Raw genomic sequence first — 20,425 nt, 5'->3', positions numbered from 1 at the left:
TGACCTCTGGCATCGTTCTATTCTCAATTCTGTAGCAAGTTACCACATAAGCATCAAGGGTCTTACTCTGATTATATACAGACACCTTTCAGCCATGGACTTGTGGGGACACCTCTGATGAGGACTCTCTGGTGCCATAGTGTCCAACTGCTTTAATTGCTCCCCACTATGATCAGTCTTCTCAATTCAGCATTTCAGCTCTTTTTTTTTAAAGATTTATTTTTATTTATTTTTACAAGCACTGGGTACAGTCAGAAGCACGGGAGGGTGAGAGAATTCACCAGAGCCAGAGTGGGGAGCAGAGCAGGCAGAAAGATCGAAGTACACTGCTGAGGGGAGCAGCCAGGGGCAGGAGAGGTCTGTGTCCAATCGGCGCTGCAGAAGCTGCAGGCAGCTTCGCAACCCAGCGCTCAACTGCTGCACCACCAGGGAGGCCCTGCAGCACTTCAGCTCTTTATACTCAAGGCAGTTGTGTGATTATGGAGCTCAACTGCTTAAATTTCCCTTCTTTCAGAAAATTTATATTGTCTGAAAACAGTTGCTTAACATATCTTGTCCAGTTTTATAGTTGCTTTTAATCCAGGAGGATTAGTCAAGTTACTCAATCATAACCAAATGCAAAAGACTTCCCTCAGATATTTTGAAGTGAAACTGAAGAAAGAGGAGGTGACCTTTTCAGGTGGCAAAACTAAGAAAGTAAGATCTGCTAGAAGTTTTGGTTAAAGCTTTAGGGGGAAGTTGGTTGAGAGAATGATGGTAGTAGCAAGTAGAAAGAAGTAGAAATAGGAGTTGGTGCAACAAAGTTGGCAGAATTTAAGACTTTGTTTCAACTGTCCTCATATTCAGGAGATTCAGAAGATTTTTGTCCTTTAGTTTGGACCAGTAAATTTCCCTTTTTTGGAATAGTTTATTGCATTTTAATTTGGGAACTGTAGTAATATTGATGGCCCAGATTTGATGTTAAAATTCAATAATCTAGACTTTGGAAAAAGTAATGTTAATGTCACACTATCTTATTGGAACCATGAGGTCAGACGTGTGAAAGAATCAGTTTCCCAGGTCAGTCATTATGGGAAGTAACTATCCTTCAGAATTATTTTTTTTAACATTCTTTATCCTTATAATCCAGCAAATTTAGTTTTATAGAATTAATCTATTGAGAAGACAAAAAGGCACATAATCTTAAGATTTTTTTTCAAGAACCTTAGAGATTAGAATCTTGGAACTTTTATTTTTTTTATTTATTTATTTTTTTTTATAGAGGCATGTTTTTATTTATTTATTTATTATTATATTTGTTTGTTTTGTTTATACATGCACTGGGTACAGTCAGAAGCGCGGGAGGGTGAGAGAATTCACCAGAGCCAGAGTGGGGAGCAGAGCAGGCAGAAGGACTGAAGTACACTGCTGAGGGGAGCAGCGGGCGGCAGGAGAGGTCTGCGCACCATGTGGGATCCTCCTCCGGTGGCCGGGGAGCAGCCGGGGATCGAACCGGCGCCGCAGAGGCAGCGGGAAGCTTCGCAACCCAGCGCTCAACCACTGCGCCACCGGGGAGGCCCGGAACTTTTATTTTTAATAGCTTATCACTATTTAAAATTAGTTGGTTCATGTGTTTACTTGTACATTGTCTGACTGCTCCCACTTGAATGTAAGCGCCACGAGAACAGAAACCTGGTCTATTATCAACTACAGTATTCTTACTACTTAGAGCAATGCTGGGTACGTAGGAAGCAACCAATGTTTGTTAAATAAACTAGCCCTAGTGTAAACATTTCTGCCATTTTAGTTTAGCTTAAAATGAATTCTAGATTTACTCAGATTTTGGCGTTGAAATGTAACTATTTGCATCACATGAGGGTGAGTGTGTGTGTGTATTGTGTGTGCGTGCGTATATAAACATTTATATATATATATACACACACACCAGATTCAGCAGAAAAGTTGAAACAAGTTTAATTTTTAATTTATTAGAACCCAGTAAGTGATGATTTTAAAAGCAGAGTTTCCATCAAATTAACACTTAATTCAGGGCAAAAATACATTAAAAAAACCTAAATCTTAAGGCAGAAGTAAAACATTATAAAATCAGCATGTCTAATAAAGACTGCAGAATATCAGACTTTTAAGAGTCACATATTTTATAGTGCTAAAGTGTTAATACAGTCAGAAATATTATCAATTGGTCCAAGATTTCTCAGTTTATAAAATGTCTAGACTGCTAATTCAAATTTTGCTGTGTAAGTAATAGCTTCCAAAAAAAAAAAAAAAAAAAGTAATAGCTTCCATAGAGTCATGTGATTTTTATGACAAAGGAACTAAGGCAGAGAATTTTATGATTTTCATTTGTAAAGATTTTACAGTATTAAATATAAAGTATTAGGAGTAATTTTTAGATTCACCTTCTCATCCTAATGCCTAAAAGATGTACAACAATTCTCTTTAACTCCATTTTTAAAAATTTTGTGAAATACCATAACTACTCATTGTAGGCCTGACTCTACCATTAGCAAAGGCATGAGTTGCTTACTTCGATACAGTGGGAAAAACAATTTCACCAAATCACTACATCTTTTCAAACTAAAGTCTAATAATTTTTCACCTTCAATAAATGAACAATCTGTTTTGCTTTACCTCTATAAGTTTGAATTTTTACTAGAACCTGTGTATAGAAAGAAAAAAAAAATCACGTTTATACACAGCTAATAACTTAAAAATTTCTCCTTGTGATCAAAGCCTTTTATTGGGGGGTCAGGGAAGGGACTTAAATGTTTTAAATCAGAACACAAGAATTAGCTAGCTTATATATTCTACTGAATAGTGTCAAGACAAATGTGTTTCAAATAATTTTGTAAGTCTAGCAAATAAGGTTTATGGGTTCTTAACTAACATTAAGTAATTACAAAGATTCTTCATCTTTATTACAAACTTTTAAGCTATTTTAATAAAATGCTATAGACCTCATCACAGTACTCTATTCATCTGTGCATTAATAAAAATCTGTTAAAACTTCTTACTTAGTACTTCTGAAAAAGTCTAGTCAAATAAGAACACAAAAACTACCAGAGAGGCTAGTTTTACTGACTAGATTTACCAATTATAGATTCATTTCAAAGTTGATTTAGCTAGCCTCTTTCAGAATCTGACATTTAAATAATGAATACCCTCATCAACTTGAACTCTGAAAATATAAAAATTTTAGCCAGTTCTAGTTACACAATACTGGTATTATGTGGGGGGGAAACCTGAAAATATATTGTCAATCATGCATTTCACAATTTCATGGACTAAAATAAGTCATATATATTGTTAAGTCTTTGCAGGTTATCTCATGTTCCATTAGGCCTCAGCTGAAAGCCTATCTGCCAAAACACATCAGTACTCATGTAAAACAAAAGTAGGGAAGTGATTTTGCACATATGATGCCCAGTGTTTGCTTCCAGGTTCCCCTCTTATTTAACTATTCTCAGTATAACTCCTTGAAGATCATGAGAAGAGGGACAAATTGTACAGAACACCTGTTGAGCTAACAAGAATATGTTAGTATGTGAAAATTTTTCTCAGTGGAGGAACTGTTCTCACTGTGGTTATGCTATGCACAACATATAAACTGTACAACCATTTTTTCCTATTTGTCTATTTGTGGAAAGAATTAGCCTCAATAAAATGTAAAATATACATTAATTTGCTTTAAATGCAAAGGTTACAGTTTTGCTTACTTTGTTTTTGGCTCGACTGTATAATAACCAAAAAGTCTCTTCTTTGATAATACAATATGAAAAAGTTCACATATGTACATGGGTACATTTCTTCATTAAAATTTTTCCTTAAATCTATGTCAATGTATCTTTACAACTGATACAACTGATCTTTACAACAAAAGTCAAAAACAATATAGTAGAAATGATTCCATTTTACAGCACTTTAGGTTTTACGAAGTTTTCCTGTAGGGTTCAAAGGACATCATTGAAACGTTGCTTTCCATAGTCTGCAGGATCCATTTGAAGTTCTCGTTCTTCATCATCTGTAAAGGAAATAATTATGTATCAAGAATATTGTTTTTTAAATCACTTGTGGAATTCAAATATGCCTCATTCTCAGTCTTAAGGTAGTTTTCTGTTTGCTATTTTATGCCTTCTACAAATAGAGTTCTATTTGTTAGTTGCTTCTCTATAGAGGGAAAAGTGTAACTATTTTGGAAGATTGCTTAATTTTAATAACTGTTGATGACAGGAAGGAAGAAAAGAAGAAGAATGGAAGAAGAGCTAGAGAGTAAAACTTCAGGAACCCACAAACATTGAGGAGTTTGATCCTTTTATATGAATATAATGTTAATATATAGATGAAGATTAGTCTTTCAAATTAAAACTTTGGTAGAAACTTATAGATACATTTTCATGCCTTTAAAATCAATTTTTTAATTGTAAAATTAATCCATCTTCTAAATTTCTAAATAAGTTTAGAAAATAAATTTTCTAAATTTTACATAGTCACCATGTAATTTTACATAGTCACCATGTAAAATTTAGAAAATAAGTTACCCATAATCCCAAGATATAACATTTTTAGAAATTTTGTTTCTCTGCAGAGCTTACCAGTAACTTCCTAAAAAGAATATTTGAACCAAAACTTAATCTGTTCTTTACCAAAAGAAGAGTTATTACATTATATTGTTAGAGAATAAGAACCTCAGAGTCACTTTGAATGGTAATAGTAAACGACCCCATATAGAGTGTGACTTTTTGGCTATTAGCAGGTTTTTCTGGCTCCTTGACTATCAGCTGTCATTTCACATTAAAAACTTTTCCTTCTTGTTTTAACATATTTTTTAATACTTTGACCAGTCTTATTTCAAAAACTATACAGCAAAATTAGAAGAACTACTATCTGCAGGTAAACTGACAGTAAATACTAAGTATGTGTATTTGTACTATGTGATATATATGCTATGTATTAACTTTCCATAAGATGTTATTTCTTCTTTACATTTATTCATAAAAAAGGGCAAAACAACATTTTCTTGCCTTTTGATAACTTTCTTGTTAAACTTACAGAAATTCTTATTTAGAATTGCAGACCATTTTTCATCATATTCTAATAGAGTGATATCTTTAATAGTGTAGTTCACTAGGTATGACAGTGCCAAATCTGTCATGTGTAAAGGTTGAAATTATATTCATAATCACTTGTATTTTAAAAATATGCTGATAAATCTCTTATCAGAGGACTCCTTTGTAACTTTAAAAAATTATCATTCTTTTTTTTTAAAAGATTTATTTATTTATACAAGAACCAGGGTACAGGTCAGAGGCACGGGAGGGTGAGAGAATTCACCAGAGAGAGGGGGGAGCAGAACAGGCAGATGGACCGAAGACACTGCTGAGGGGAGCAGCAGGCAAGACAGCAGAGGTCTTCCATGCCATGTGGGTTTCTCCCTGGTCGGCCGGGAATTGAACCTGCACTGCAGAGGCTGTGGACAGCTTAACAGCATGGCGCTCAACCCACTGCGCCACCGGGGAGCCCCTATCTTTCATTTTTAAAAAGAAAATAATCATTGGCATCTCTCCAGAAAGCACTCACTAGGATTCATGTTTTGGGACTTCCTGTACAGATATAAACACAGCCTTTTTTTTTTTTTTTCAAAGATGTATTTATCCATGCATACAAGAACAGAGGTATGGGCCAGATATGTGAGAGGGTGAGAGGATTCACCAGAGACAGAGTGGGGAACAGAACAGGCAGACTGACTGAAATACACTGCTGAGGAGAGCAGCAGGTGAGACAGGAGAGGTCTGCTGCACCATGTGGGTATCTGTGGCTGGCTGGGATCAAACCCATAACGCAGAGGATGTGGACAGCTTCACAGAGCTGTGCGCAACCACCTGTGCCACCAGGGAGGCCCTGTATATAAACACATCTTTCAGGACTTCACTAATTAATTAAATGAATACCCAATTACCATGAAGCATTGGAAAAACCTACTTACATATATAAAGGAGAATTTCTAGAAAAGTAATAGGAAATTTATTGAAGGAAAACTACTGCTACTTTTTTGGATTTTTAAATGAATAAGAATAAAGAGAAAACAAGGTAATAGTAAAGATCTAGGAATAGAAAAATTGAATTATACTCCTGATTCAGACACTTAACAAACCAAATATATTTCCTATGCCTCTTTGGACCTCTAATTACCTTCTCAGTACAATAGGGCTATCAACTGCTTTTCCTGCCTCAAAAAAAAAAAGTGTCTAATGGCAGTCTTTACTTCCAAAGTCCTATAAATATAAGGAGGAGTTTGTAAGGAGGAGTTGGTTGGTTTTGTTAACTTACGCTACTTAGCAAAGTTTTAATATGGTGCCTTCATATTGTTTTTCAGAAGTATAAAAGACAAAAGCAATAGTGCATTCTTCTTACATTGAACTATCATTTACATTAACTAGAGTCCATTTTCAGTGTATCTGATACCAGAATTCAAGTTTCTACCAACAATTTTTGTAACAATAAAGTATGATGAAATTACCTAACCAAATCTGACACAGAATAACAGATAATGACGAAATATTATTATATGGGCTAATATTTTACAAAACAGCAAAGTCTACAAATAGCTCATCAACATAAAATAATTATTAAAGGAAATAAAATATAGACATTCATAATTTATTACATAATTCCTAAAATCCTTCAAGTCAAGAAAGGATCACTCCGTAAAGTAAGCCCTACCAAACAAACATAGACATTAATCCATAGACCAAGTGCAATTATCCACTAAAGCAAGCAACCCAGAGGAAAAAATTCTAGATTTGCATTTACTTATTATTATTAAACAATTACACAGTGCTTACTATGTGACAGACCCTGATCTAAGTGCCAAATATTCAAATCATATAATCTACATAACAACTGTTGAATTAAGTAACTATATTTATCCCTATTTTACAGAGGAGCAAATAAAGGTATAGAAGTCAGGTAATTCACAACATCACATAGGTAGTAAGTGGTGGAGCTAGAATTCAATTTCAGGCAGTCTGGCTCCAGATTCCAGGGGATTAAGCACTATGTTAAGCTCCCTTCCATAGACATTCTTTGTAGTATTTATGCATTTCATATTCTGTTAAACAAATTTGGAACTTCTATGAATTAAAAATACAAGTAAAGGGAATCTGTAAACATACATTGCCTTATTATAATAAAGAACGAATTAAAAGATATCCATCATATGTGTAGTGTTTGCAGTGTTAATTTTTAGTTTATCTTTGTATTGAGTAATTAAAAGTCAGAGAAGGTTTTTACACAAATGTAAATAAAAAAATATTTCTTTTAGGATGCTTCAGGAATCAAGGGATTAAAAATAAAAATAAACCAGTATTGTACACAGGAAAAACAGGCTTCACTAATTCTAAAAGAAAACACAAATTCTAATCTACAGGTAGTGCTGACCAAGTGACCTATACATACAAACAGTCATCAGAAAGATAAACCTGGAATCCTCCATTTGGCAGAAATGTTGTCAAAGCCTCTATTTCATAATTCTGATTTTCAGAGACCAAAGCGATGTGTCCCTAATTGATGCCAGAACCTCAGTCTTGTAGCCGGAGTTTCTAATCCTAGGAACCTGACAGCTTGGGGGGGGGGGGGGAACAACACCAGGGAGAACAAAGAGCTTCTACTGCTAGAACCCTAACAGCGCTTCTGAAGCATATGCTTCAAATTTTTAAAAAAGATTTATTTATTTATATATACAAGAACTGGAGTGTAGGCCAAAGTGCAGAGGAGGGTGTGTGAGAGGATTCACCAGAGACAAAGTGGGAAGCAGAACAGGCAGATCTACTGAAATACACTACTAAGGGGAGCAGCCAGCAAGACAGGAGAGGTCTGCTGCATCATGTGGGTCACGTCCCTAGGGCAGGGAGGGGATCAAAAGAACTGCTGCAGTGGCTATGGACAGCTTGATTGCTCTGTGTCTTTAACCCCTGCGCCACCAGGGAGGCCCCAATATATGCTTCAATTTTTGATATCTCTGGCTGTAGAGTCTCAATGACAGCAGTCAAATTTCTATTTTCTCTCCTGAGTTTGGGGAAAGATGTGTTTCAGCAGGCAGAAATCTGAAACAATTTCCCATAGTAGTACTTGTATTATATATATAGTGATTCCACTGTGAATGTGACCATAGAATTTTAGAACTGAGAAGAACCATTTATTCTAGCTTAACATTCTCACATTAGATGAAGAAATTGTGCTCACAGTGTTTAAGGGACTTGAAAAGCAATACACATCTGGCCTCCTAACTCTCAGGCTAATTTTTTTTCTATTCTATTTCAGTGACTGCTTTGACAAGTGCAAACTGGCCGAGGAACTCAACCATTAAATCTACATTGAAGCTATAAAGAAATCTTTTAAATACCAAATATTCTAACAATAATAAACTTTTGGAGCAGCAGCTTGTTGACAAAATGAGGAACAGCCACAATTCACTCTCCCAGCATTTTGGACAGTTAATACCATACCTAAAGAATATCTGAAAATATGTTTAAAATCATTTGGGTCCCCACTGTTCTTTCAGTCACTTCACCTAAACTTATCCCCTTCACTTACTGGAGCTTATGTTTTCACATTTTTCCACTGATATGGGATATCATTTCCTATGATAAGGGAGTCTCCTTAGTAGCTGCCCTATCCTGCTAAAATCCAGAGAGCTTCAAAGTGGGTTAAATAAAGGGCCTCCCTGGTGGCGCAGAGGTTGAGCGCTGGGTTGCGAAGCTGCCCGCGGCCTCTGCGGCGTCGGTTCGATCCCCGGCTGCTCCCCGGCCACCAGAGGAGGGTCCCACATGGCGCGCAGACCTCTCCTGCCGCCCGCTGCTCCCCTCAGCAGTGTACTTCAGTCCTTCTGCCTGCTCTGCTCCCCGCTCTGGCTCTGGTGAATTCTCTCACCCTCCCGCGCTTGACTGTACCCAGTGCATGTATAAACAAACAAACAAATAAATAAATAAATAAACATGCCTCTATTAAAAAAATTTTTTAAAAAAAGTGGGTTAAAAAATGTTAAATGATAACACTAGCTTAAGTAAGAATCAACTGAAAGTGAGGAAACACCCAAATTTAACAACTCCTCCCTACCTCACTAAAGATATCATCTTAGGTCATTATATTTCTTAGAATCGATGGATTTATTTTCTTGTGTAAGGAAATACAGGACAGCAAGTGGGTACTGGGGATGTACGGTAGAAACTGGCAATAAGAACTTGGGGAAAGGAGAAGGGTATAGGAAAGAGAGATGGTACTAAAGATAAATGAATCTACTATAGATAAAAATAATAAGCTGAAATCTTGTGATAAAAGTCAGCAACTTTAAGGCATCCACGAAGATAAGAAATGATTTTCAGTTATGGTTGAAATTAATTGTTCTAGTGAAAAATGTCAAAATCATCTAATAAGATGATATAAGCCCTTATGAAAGAAAACTAGAACATTTTAATTGAGCCAAGCAAGCTTATAAAACCTGAAGTTAAACAATGATTATTCCTACTCACAGTTATAAGACTAAAATCTCAATGAGAAAGGCATAAAATTATCAGTTAACAACACTTACTGAGGGCCTATGTGTACTAAGTATTATGGGGTGATGGGGTAAATATGAAGGTAGAAAAGAATACCAACAAACTAAAAGGCAAAATAAAATTCCTGCCCTCTAAGAGCTCACAATCTAATTGGTGATATGATGTACAGGCATAAAAAAGCCTTACAGCAACATTACAAATAAGTGCAAATAAATATAATCCAAACAAATCACAAAATGAGAATAAATGATAAAACTTAGGAAAAATGGATGATAATTAGTATAATTTATTCAATAGAACCAAAAAGTATTTGTGAGTTCTCATTAATATGTCCTTATAGAACTCCTAGCATTTAATTTCTATGTCTAATAATCATTCTTCCCAAACCAGAATGTGTTACCAAAACAATGCCTGGGTGAAAGTCAGTCTTTAGTTTCCCTTTTCCTACTAACTATATGGCATTCTAGAACAACTACCTTTGTGAATCTTATAAAAACAAATCTTAAGTTATTCTAAATAAATTTTAATTACTTTTAACGAGTTTAGGGAAAAAATTAGGTTATATTGAAAAATATTTCATGCATATTATAAAATCTAATACACCACACATTCAGTTCATAATCAGTTTTGATAGAAAAGAAGAAAGCTCCACAAATACTATTAAACACTATAAGCAGGCAGAAAATAGGCCTAAAATTTTGCAATTGAACAACATACTCTGATAGCATGCATAGGCAGGGCTGCATGCACACAGGTAGATTCTGAACTTTCACAAAATTAAAAGCTCAGAAGTAACACAGTTAACAAGGAATATATGTTGAATCTGTGTATTTAACATAAAGCAGACAAATTTTCACAAATTATTGTTAAATATAAATTTTAAGCCTCTCAGAAAAAATTTCAGTAACAGCCTTCCTATGCTGAATCAGTAGTGAAATAAACTTATCTTCTTGTGGAGGAGACCAATCCCTTCGTGGCTTCCCATATAACAAAAAGGCTGATCATATTGGTACCAAGAATAATAAAATGATTTCAGATGAGAAACTGGAAATAATTCTTTTCTGGGAGTGTTTGCCATATGTAAAGTCTTGAGGCATTTTAAACAATTCAATTCTAAAATTTCTGAAGTTCCTGAGTTTCGAATTGTAACTACATCAATAAGACATATAACTAACAATTAAAATAATTTAGAAATGACTTATTTACATTTCTAAAAATGCCACTATCACAAAATGGTTTGAAAATAAAATTGAAAAATTGGACAGAACCTCTTTCTATTAAGATTTTGCTGCTAAGTAGGGAAAATTCTACACAAATTCAACCATAAAATGTAAGTGGTGGGTTTCACGGTCACAGCATGGAAGCCAGGCCCACGCTCACCTTGGACGTCTTCCTCTCCACCATCACCATCTTCTTCCTCATTGTAAGCCAGCTCGGCCTGCTTGTCTGCCTCATACTCACCTACGTTACCATCATCCCCATTATAATCCGCCAGTTTAGAGCCATGTTGCGGATCAACAGGGGATTCATTCTCATCAAAGAATCGGCCTGTGAAGTAGGTAGAGGATTAATTCAAAAGTAAAGAGAGTAGGAAAAAAGGGACCTGGAGACAGACCAGAAAAAGTAGACAAGTGAAACCTGGCAATTTTCAGGGTACTGGTGATAACAAAAAGATCCATTTTGTGAAGATTATCCAAGATAAAAGGAAATCAGAATGAAGACTGAAAATAATCTTTATTTCAGACTCTTTTGCGTTAATTTTAGTACTTGCCACTTAAGGACTGAATATATTCTTAAAGAAAAGTTTGCCATTTTCAAGACTGTTTTGCTAATAATGACTTCTGATAAAAGCATTTCCCTAACATTTTAAGAGAAGAATAAGTACTTGTATCACTAGATATAATACATATTGAAATTAGTGCTTTTCTGTTGCTTTATTAAATACCACTTTCCATAAATAAATTTTATAAGTAGTTTTTAAATAAAAATAAGTACTGGGAATGCTAGTTTCTTTGTTGGACACTAAGACTAACACACCTGAGGATTAGCTCACATTCCTTCAGTAACAGTGATTCACTAGGATTTCCAAGGAAGGAGGGTAGAAAGAGCAAACTATCAGAATCTGAACTGGGAATGTGTTTTGAAGAAACACCCTTAATAATTCGCATGTATTCTTTTTCATTTCCTAAACCAGATATTTGAAAGTCAGTGATATAGGAAAAGTTGACCTACAGGTGGCCATTATATGGTACAAATTCCTAACAATTAGAAATGAAGGAGAAGAACAATAGACATAACATCTACTGGAGAAAGCTATGCAACAATTAGACACTGAAAATAAAAGTGTAAGGCACACTAAGATCTGATTCAAAAATACAAGTTAAACTCTTCTTGACACTAGTAAATAGTGTCTTGTAAAGACACTACTTTACAAGTAAAAATTAATTTTATTTACTTTCCATGAATAAATTTTATAAGTAGTAAAAATAATAGTAGTAAGAAGTAAATTTTATTTCAATCCCTAAAACTAACACACTTAGAAACTTAAGACCTAAAAATTATAAAAACTTTCTGTGATAGGTTAAACTTTTTACAATTATATTTTTATAATTTACACTGCATTTAGGACATTTAGGGGGAAAAAAACACCTACTTTTGCTTGCAAAGAAAGGTTAAGTACAAATGGAAAGAATTATGCAGATATTAGTCAATTTTACAGATGGCCTGCCACATGATGAGGTCAAAATACTTCTAATTGGTAGACAGAGTCAAGCGGGAAAATAAGGATCAAATCACACTTACATAGACTTTTAAGGGAGTGGGGTATTACAACAGGACATAGAAGTAATTGGGACCAATAAAATGAGCCTCTATTCTAAAATAAGATTGGGCATATATATTACATAAATATATGAAGTTGGTGAAACAAAAGAAATGGATATGCAAGAGTTGAAAAAGGAAAAACAAGAATAGGTAGGCTATTTGAGAAAAAGATAACTTGTCTCTTAAAACAGTAATGCAAAACAAAATGTTCTGGTGGCTTTTTTTTTTTTTTAACTATAAATGATGCCAACGTAAGCAGGAAAAAGGGAGATTTATGGAAATCTATGTTTTCTTTTTCTTAATATGCAGTATTTACTCTGGACAAATCAGCTGGATCAATTAATCTTTATGCAAAGATTAATTAGTTACCAGTGAGTTCCTCAAAGTATCCTATTTTTTTCCAAAAACACTTGGAAAAAATTGCATTTTTCACATCAGAGTTATGAAATAGAGAAAACTAAACAATTAGTCTAAAACTTACTGCAAAATATAATTAATTAGTACTATCAGACATGGTACATTAACTAAAGAAATGGCCCACCTGCACCTATTATTAGTACTTCAACATAACCATTTATAAAGTTTCTTTTTCTTTTTTGAGGCACTCAATGATATGACTAACCCGAATTCAGTCATAAAACTTAAATACTACAATTACAGTGACACTTAGGTAGTCAGTCAGAAAATCAATAACAAGCACAATATTTGCCCATCTATCCTTTGTTAAATAGCAATTTATGCTATCATATAAATAAAATTTTCAACTATGGAGAAAGATGTAAACTTTAATATTGGGTTTCCAATACTATGATAGACAACAAGATAGAAGGAAAACAGCTATCTTGCCAGTCAAGTTAGGAATATCAGAGGAACAGTGAATGAATATGACATAAATAAAAATGCGTAATGCTAATCAATATAACAGAATGCTAAATTATATAACTGCTAGATAACATATTTGCAAAAAGCTATACAAGGGAGAAATCAGTGTGGATTAGAACTAAAAGGAAAGTTTTCAAAAAAGAAGTAAATATACTGGACCGTGACAGAGTGAAGGGAAAAGGCATTCAAAGAATTGGTAAGAATGAACATGGAGGGCCCCTCTGGTGGTGCAAGGGGTTAAGCACTGCACTGTGAAGCAATCCGCAGCCTCTGCAGCACAAGTTTGATCCCTGGCCGGCCAGGGAGCAACCCACATGGCACGGCAGATCTCTTCTGTCTCACCCGCTGCTCCCCTCAGCAGTGTACTTAAGTCAGTCTGCCTGTTCTGTCCCCACTCTGTCTCTGGTGAATCCTCTCACCCCCCCCCAACATCTCTAGCCTGTACCTCAGCTCTTGTATGCATAAATAAATAAATCTTTATTTTTATTATTTTTTAATTAATATTTTATTTTATATAATTCTTACATCATTTTCATTTTTGCACAATGTATGCACTTTCATTTTGGTTATATTCTTCATACAATTGCACCCCCCCTTATTTTGACCCTAATCCTTCCTCTCCCCGCCCCCGTTCCCTCCCCCATAGTGTGTCTCTAGTTTATAGTTGCTTGTTGATTTTGATTTTTAATTTGTATTAATTAGTCTTTTTCCTGGTTCCTTATTTAGGTTTTCTAAATTCCTGCTATGAGTGAGACCATCTGGTATTTTTTTTTCTTTCTGACTTATTTCGTTGAGCATGATCCCTTCCAGCTCCATCCATGTTGCTGCAAATTGCATGTGTTTATCTTTTTTGATTGCTGAGTAATATTCCATGGTGTATATGGACCACATCTTGATCAGTCATCTATTTTGGGGCATTTGGGTTGTTTCCAAAGCTTAGCTATTGTAAATAGTGCTGCTATAAACATAGGGATGCAGGTGCCCTTTAGAATTAATGTTTCTGTGTCATTTGGGTAAATACCTAGGAGTGGAATTGCTCGATCTCCCATTATCCACTTTACAAGGTCATTGTTAGAATGAAAGGCAAAATATATTAAATTATCTACAATGTTCTTTCATCCATTGAGGCAACAAAGATTCACTGATGTATGTGACGGATACTATGACACAAAAATAAATTCGCCATCTCCATCTCCAGTATCTCAGTGTAGTAAGGAAGTTAAACATGTAAACAAAGAATTAGAAAGCGATCCTTTGTATGTTGTAACCCCAATGATCTAGAAAGTGATATTCGAACATGGAGTCTATTGCTACTGTTGGTTTCCATTTGACAGATGAAGTGTGCACTTTGTAGGAGGCATTAGGTATTAGTCATGATTTTTTTAAAAATATTTATTTTATTTATTAATCCATACAAGAGCTGGGTATAAGTCAGAGGTGGGGGGTGGGGAGGAGTGAGAGGATTCGCCAGAGACAGAGTCAGGAGCAGAACAGGCATATCCACTGAAATACACTGCTAGGAGAGCAGCGGAGGAGACATAAGAGTGTCTGCTGTTCCATGTGGGTTAGCTCCCTTGCCGAGGATTGAACTCATGCTGCAGTAGCTGGTGATTGCTTGACACTGCTGGGTCTTAACCCCTCGCACCACCAGGGACGCCCTATAGTCATGATTTTTTTTAAAGCTCTCTGAGAACAGGTTGAATCTGCCTTAAGTACCACAGTATCTTTGATGTCTATTCAGGTAACAAGCTATGAGAACTAAGACTAGGAAGATATCAGAATAGGTAAATCAAGTTTATTTTGAAATGATAAAGTGAATATATAGCATAAGGGGGGTGGGAAAGAGTCAGGAATGATTCTATAATTCTGTACTAGAAACTAAAAATAAATAATAGTGTCTAGCTCCAAAATGGAATAATTGGGAAGATAAGGGAAAGCAAATGCCACTTTAGGTATACTAAGCTTATGATTACACTAAGACATCCAAATAAAAATGTTTCATAGACAGATGGAAATATGGACTAGATTCAAGGTGGAAAGCGAGGGCTAGATGTATAGAGTCAAACTCATAAATGTAAAGGTAAGTTAATTATGAGATCATTTCTTTTAGGAAGTTTTTACAGAAAATGCCTAAGTGAAAGAAATGCTTTTGGGGGATGACTACAAGAAGGGGAATAAAGTAACAAAGGTGAAGTTATCCCCTGATGTGTTTCAATAGGATTTAAATATTTGACTTCATCACTGAAACATTTTATCTACATAATGATTTTTAATTCAGTTCTATCTCTCAGTAACCAGAATACTAAAGCTGTACCCAGCTAAATATGGTAATTATATTTAGTTTGGACTGCTCAAATTTCCTTAAATTATAGCAAAATTCAATTGTGCACTTGAATATTATTTATAGTGGCTGGTTGAAAATGATTAACTTAGACTCTTTAGTAACAAAATAATTTTATACCAACAATTTAAACATGAGAACACAAAGAAAGAAGCAACATATACTAGCTACTGAAAAACTGGGAATATCAAACTGGAAAAACATATAGTAAAAGATTGTTGATAAGCTTTCAGTTCAGTTCACTTTAAACAGTGTAACAGAACTTCACATAGAATGATAAACAGCGAAATAGCTCAAACCTTAGGCTTGCAAACTTCAAGCCAGCAGGAAATTAAAGGATAAAGACAACTACATTTCTCAAACACAGAAGGCATTTTAAGTCAAGAAAACTAGACTGTGTATTTTAATTCTATACTATAAATAAATGAAACAACACGATAAGCCATATTTTTGCTTCATTAGCTTAAGATTCCTTTAAATGGGGTTTTAATTTCTCAATTATCCTATTAAAGAAATTTGTATTTGCATGTCATTCTTTTAGTACTTTCACTATTATAACAAAATAAATCAGTCTAAGTTGGTTATAACTCTACAGAGAAAGAAAAGGAAATTTTACTATAAAGAAAGCAAACTTTTTTCCCTAGCTTTCATCCACTAGTAATATCCACTTTGTGCCATTCATTTGACACTTAACACATTCAACTGATTCGTACATTAGTCAGTTCAACATGTACAAATGGACTACTTCAGATATGCCTGAGGGTCCATGACATATGATGATTTGTAACCCGTTAGGTATGAGTTAGTCATGAGTGCCAGGAAGGTAAGTGTGCAAATTGTGACAAAACTATTACTGCAGGCTTTCCTCACAAAAAAATTACATAGGAAAAACTATGATTGGCTTTTTAATTACTTACTTTGATTTCATTATCAGGAATATACTGGGGCAAAAACATCATAATTATTTTTTATCTAAGACATAGGAACTGTATGTAGTACACACAAAAAGGAATCTATTAACTGACTAGAGTTCTGGAAAGTAAAGAGAAACCAAGGGATTGAGAGAAGCCTGGTAGTTAGAATTTGTGACTAAAAGCATCCAATCTTAACACCACCACCCCCAATCCCAAGGCAAAGCAGTCAACCTCCCTTCTTTACATTATTCAATGGCTGCCCTTTCCTTATTCTTTCAGACTAATTCTGTGAAGGGGAAGGGAGGAGAAAGGAAGGGAAGCACACGATTTGTTGTATCTCAAGGTCAAAATCTGTTCTCCTTTGCCTCTTCCTTTTTTGTTTCACGAAAACTATCAGGTGAGCCTTAGCACCGCCTAGGCTAAAGGGGCCCAAAGTGGGAAGTAATTTGCTACTTTTTGAAGAAGTAATATCAGGCATATATCAAATATGTATGACAGTTACATTCATTTTAAGTGCTTTAAATATTTGGACAATCCAATGCCAGAATAAATATGGCCATAATATAACTGATTAACAAGTTCTGGTATGCCAAACTTGATTATCTTTGTGAACCCACATCAAGAAAAAAGTCACCTCAAGGAAATACTGTAGCATATTTAAGAATGGAGCAAACCATTTTTCAAATATTTCACAAAAAAAATTAATGTAGCTCTGTGATTTATGTTATAGAAAAGTATAACAGGTTTGTTTATTTTATCATTAAATATTTTCAGATCTATAAGAAATATGCAGAACATAACATACATGTCCACATCATCTAGAACTTTGTCAAATGTATTATTTTTTGACATATTTGTTTCGGAGCTTATAAAGTTATAACTTATAATGAAATAAAATATTACAAATACAATCAAAATTCCCTGGGTACCTCTTCCTAGTATTCTCCCTCTACTACAAAAGCAGCCTCTATCTTAAATTGGGTGTTAAGCATTTCCATAAAGTTATATATTCATTAAAAAACAGTATTGATTGACAGGCCTTTTAAACAATATATTTAGCTTCTAGGCAGGAAATGGTTAACTCAGAATGCTTAGTTTGATTAAAGGCAATAGATTGCAAAGAAAGGACCAGTCCTTTACTAGGTCTTGGGAGATAACTAACTACTGAGCTCTGAGAGTATTCTACCTGATAAGTACTTTTGTATGCTTAAGGGTTTGGCCACTGTCTTTAACAGTTTGATCAGATAAGTTTATTTCAACAAAGTGATTTATGGGGAACATTTATTTTTCCTTGTTGGTGATGAAGAGAAAGCTGGGTTATGAATAGCTGAGGTCAGTGATAAGTGCACTGCATAACTGGATCCTGATAAAAACCCTGACACCAATAGAGTCCAAGAATCAAGTGAGCTTCCCTGGTAGGCAACACTTCACACATGTTGCCACACATCTTCCTATGGCAATTAAGCACATCTCCATGCACACAAGGAGGGGGCACCTGAAAATTTGTATTTGCTTTCTTCTGGACCTTGCCTCATGAGTCTTCCATTTCTTGATTTTAATCAGTATCTTCTTGTATTAAACTACAACTGTGAGCATAACCACTCTTCTGGGTTCTCTGAGAATCTGAGGGTGGTTTTGGTCCCCTATTCATTTTTAAGTGTACATTTCAGAGGCACTAAATACGTTAACATTGTTGTGTCATCATCGCCACCATCCACGTCCAGAACTTTTTCTGTCATTTCAAACTGAAACTCAGTATTCATGAAACAGAACCCTGGAACAATCACCACTCTACTTTCTATCTCTATGAATATGACTACACTCAGTACCCCATATAAGTAAAACTGTATTTGTCTTTTTGCAACAGGTTTGTTTCACTAGCATAATGTTTTCAAGGTTCATCCATGGTTAGCATGTGTCAGAATTTCCCTCCTTTTTAAGGCTGAATTAATAGTCCATTGTACATGTATGTCACATTTTATTTATCCCTTTACCTATCAGTGAACACTTGGCTTGCTTCCAGCTTTTGGATATTATGAATAATGTTGTTACAAATATGGGTGTATATACATATCTGTTTGAGTCTCTGTTTTCAGTTCTTTTGGGTATACACCCCAAAGTGAGAGATACCCCTTAATGTCCCTTTATTTCCACATTTTCTGTGTGTATGTGTTTATGATTTAGTTGTAAATACTATATAGCTGATTTTGTTTCTATATCCTTTTTTCTCTGTCTTTTAACAGACAACTTTAATCTGTTTCTACATATGGTTTTTGTAGTATGTGACCTTGTTTTTTAAAGATTTACTGCTTAGACTACCATTTTGGGGTTTTCTCCATCCTTTCTTTCAATATTGTCTCCTTTTCCTCCTCTTCTCACTGTTGGATAGAACTACTACACTATTCTTTTAGTGATTACCTTAATTTTTAAACACACTATAAATTTTTCTAGCAAAAATCCAAAAGTATTCAGTATTTCTATCCTCTTTCTGAACACTTGAACAGTTTCTCTATCTTTTATCATTATTATTGTTTTTGCTGTCTTAACAGAACAATAGTTTTTTTATGACTTTTTTACTTTTTTAAAATTTTTATTTATATATTTTTTTTACATTGTTGCTCATTTTTGTACATTGTTTGATTTCTCCTGTCAGGTGTAACTGCCATAAAATCACCACCATCAAGACAACTGAGAACTGTCACCATAGTCTCTTGTGCTCTTTCCTCCCCGATTTTGCACCCTCCCCTTCCCCTGCTGAATGATAGTTTTGTTTTGTTTTTTCTTTATTCCTGATCTCTTGTTTTAAGTCAACAATTAAGTTTACCAATAGCTTTCTTTGATTAATCTGAGTTTCCTTTTTTTGTGGGGAGGTCAGTTGTTACTATGCCTCTTCAATGTTCTTGTCACTGAAGAATTGTTGGAGGGAAAGGACGTCCTGAACAAATTCCACAAATAGGGCTTATGGACCCCACCCCCAGGCCAGACCAAAGATGTCCAAGACACTAAGAACTATAAATCCCATAATGTCATCACCACTGAAGGGAGGATTACTGGGAATAGAGGGTGGAGTTAAGCAGCCAGGGTTGGTACATAATCAGACATGTGGGCCTTGGGGGTGCTTGGTTTTTCCCCAGCTCTCAGTGTGCTATTGGGGTTCCAGCCCAGTGGAACTGGTAGGACACATTCACCAATTTATCTCTCCCTCTTTCTTCCTGAGTTTTTCATTTCTTCATTTCCCCTTTTTGTAAATAAACCCTTTGTTAACCTTTTTGTGTGTGCCTACAGTTGAATCTCTCTTTTTTTTTTAAAGATTTATTTATTTATGGGGTACAAACCAGAGGTTGGGGGAATGAGAGGATTTACCAGAGACAGAGTGGGGAACAGAACAGGCAGACTGACTGAAATACACTGCTGAGGGGAGCAGCGGGCGAGTCAGGAGAGATCTGCTGGGCCATGTGGGTAGCTCCCTGGCCAGGGATCTAACTCATGCTGCAGTGGTTGTGGATAGCTTCATTGTGCTGAGACTTAACCCCTGTGTCACCAGGGAGATCCCAGTTATAAGTCGCTTTTAATTGCATGGGTGAGGACCCACAGTCAGGCCAACACATTTCACATTGGGGTTGCCCTGTAACAGAATAGCCTTTACACTTGTTTCATGGAGGATCTATGAGGGGTAAACCCAGTCTTGTATAATTGAATGTCTTCATTTTATTCTCACTGTCCTCAGCAGCTAGTATAAAACTCTATGTTGGCAGTAATTTTCACTTATCATAGTGATGATATTATTATACTAAACCTTTGGCATTTGGTTTGCTGATGAAAAGTCTGCTGTCAATATAATTACCATTCCTTTGAAATAATTTACATTTACATTTTCTAGTATTAAGATTTTTTCCTTTATTGTTTGTATA

At 35.1% G+C, this 20,425-nt stretch overlaps 1 protein-coding gene across 6 annotated transcripts in view; it reads right to left on the bottom strand.

Moving 5' to 3' along the window:
- Nucleotides 1–3,950: 3,950 nt before the first annotated feature.
- The window catches only part of GOLM2 (golgi membrane protein 2), a gene marked incomplete at both ends in the record, with an annotated part of 84,636 nt that continues 68,161 nt past the window's right edge, over nt 3,951–20,425 (bottom strand). For 3 of the 6 annotated variants that reach the window (XM_084239646.1, XM_084239647.1, XM_084239648.1), the window contains 2 exons: nt 3,951–4,021; nt 10,935–11,102. In XM_084239646.1, coding sequence (XP_084095772.1) covers nt 3,951–4,021; nt 10,935–11,102 — 239 coding nt within the window. The remainder of the gene's footprint in view (nt 4,022–10,934; nt 11,103–20,425) is intronic. The other 3 variants (XM_084239649.1, XM_084239650.1, XM_084239651.1) reach the window with 1 other exon arrangement.

The sequence above is a fragment of the Talpa europaea genome (genome assembly GCF_964194135.1).
Source record: "Talpa europaea genome assembly, chromosome: 8".
NCBI lineage: Eukaryota > Metazoa > Chordata > Mammalia > Eulipotyphla > Talpidae > Talpa > Talpa europaea.
The sequence above is the reverse complement of the archived record's forward strand: the minus strand, read 5'-3'. Positions and strand labels throughout refer to the sequence as shown.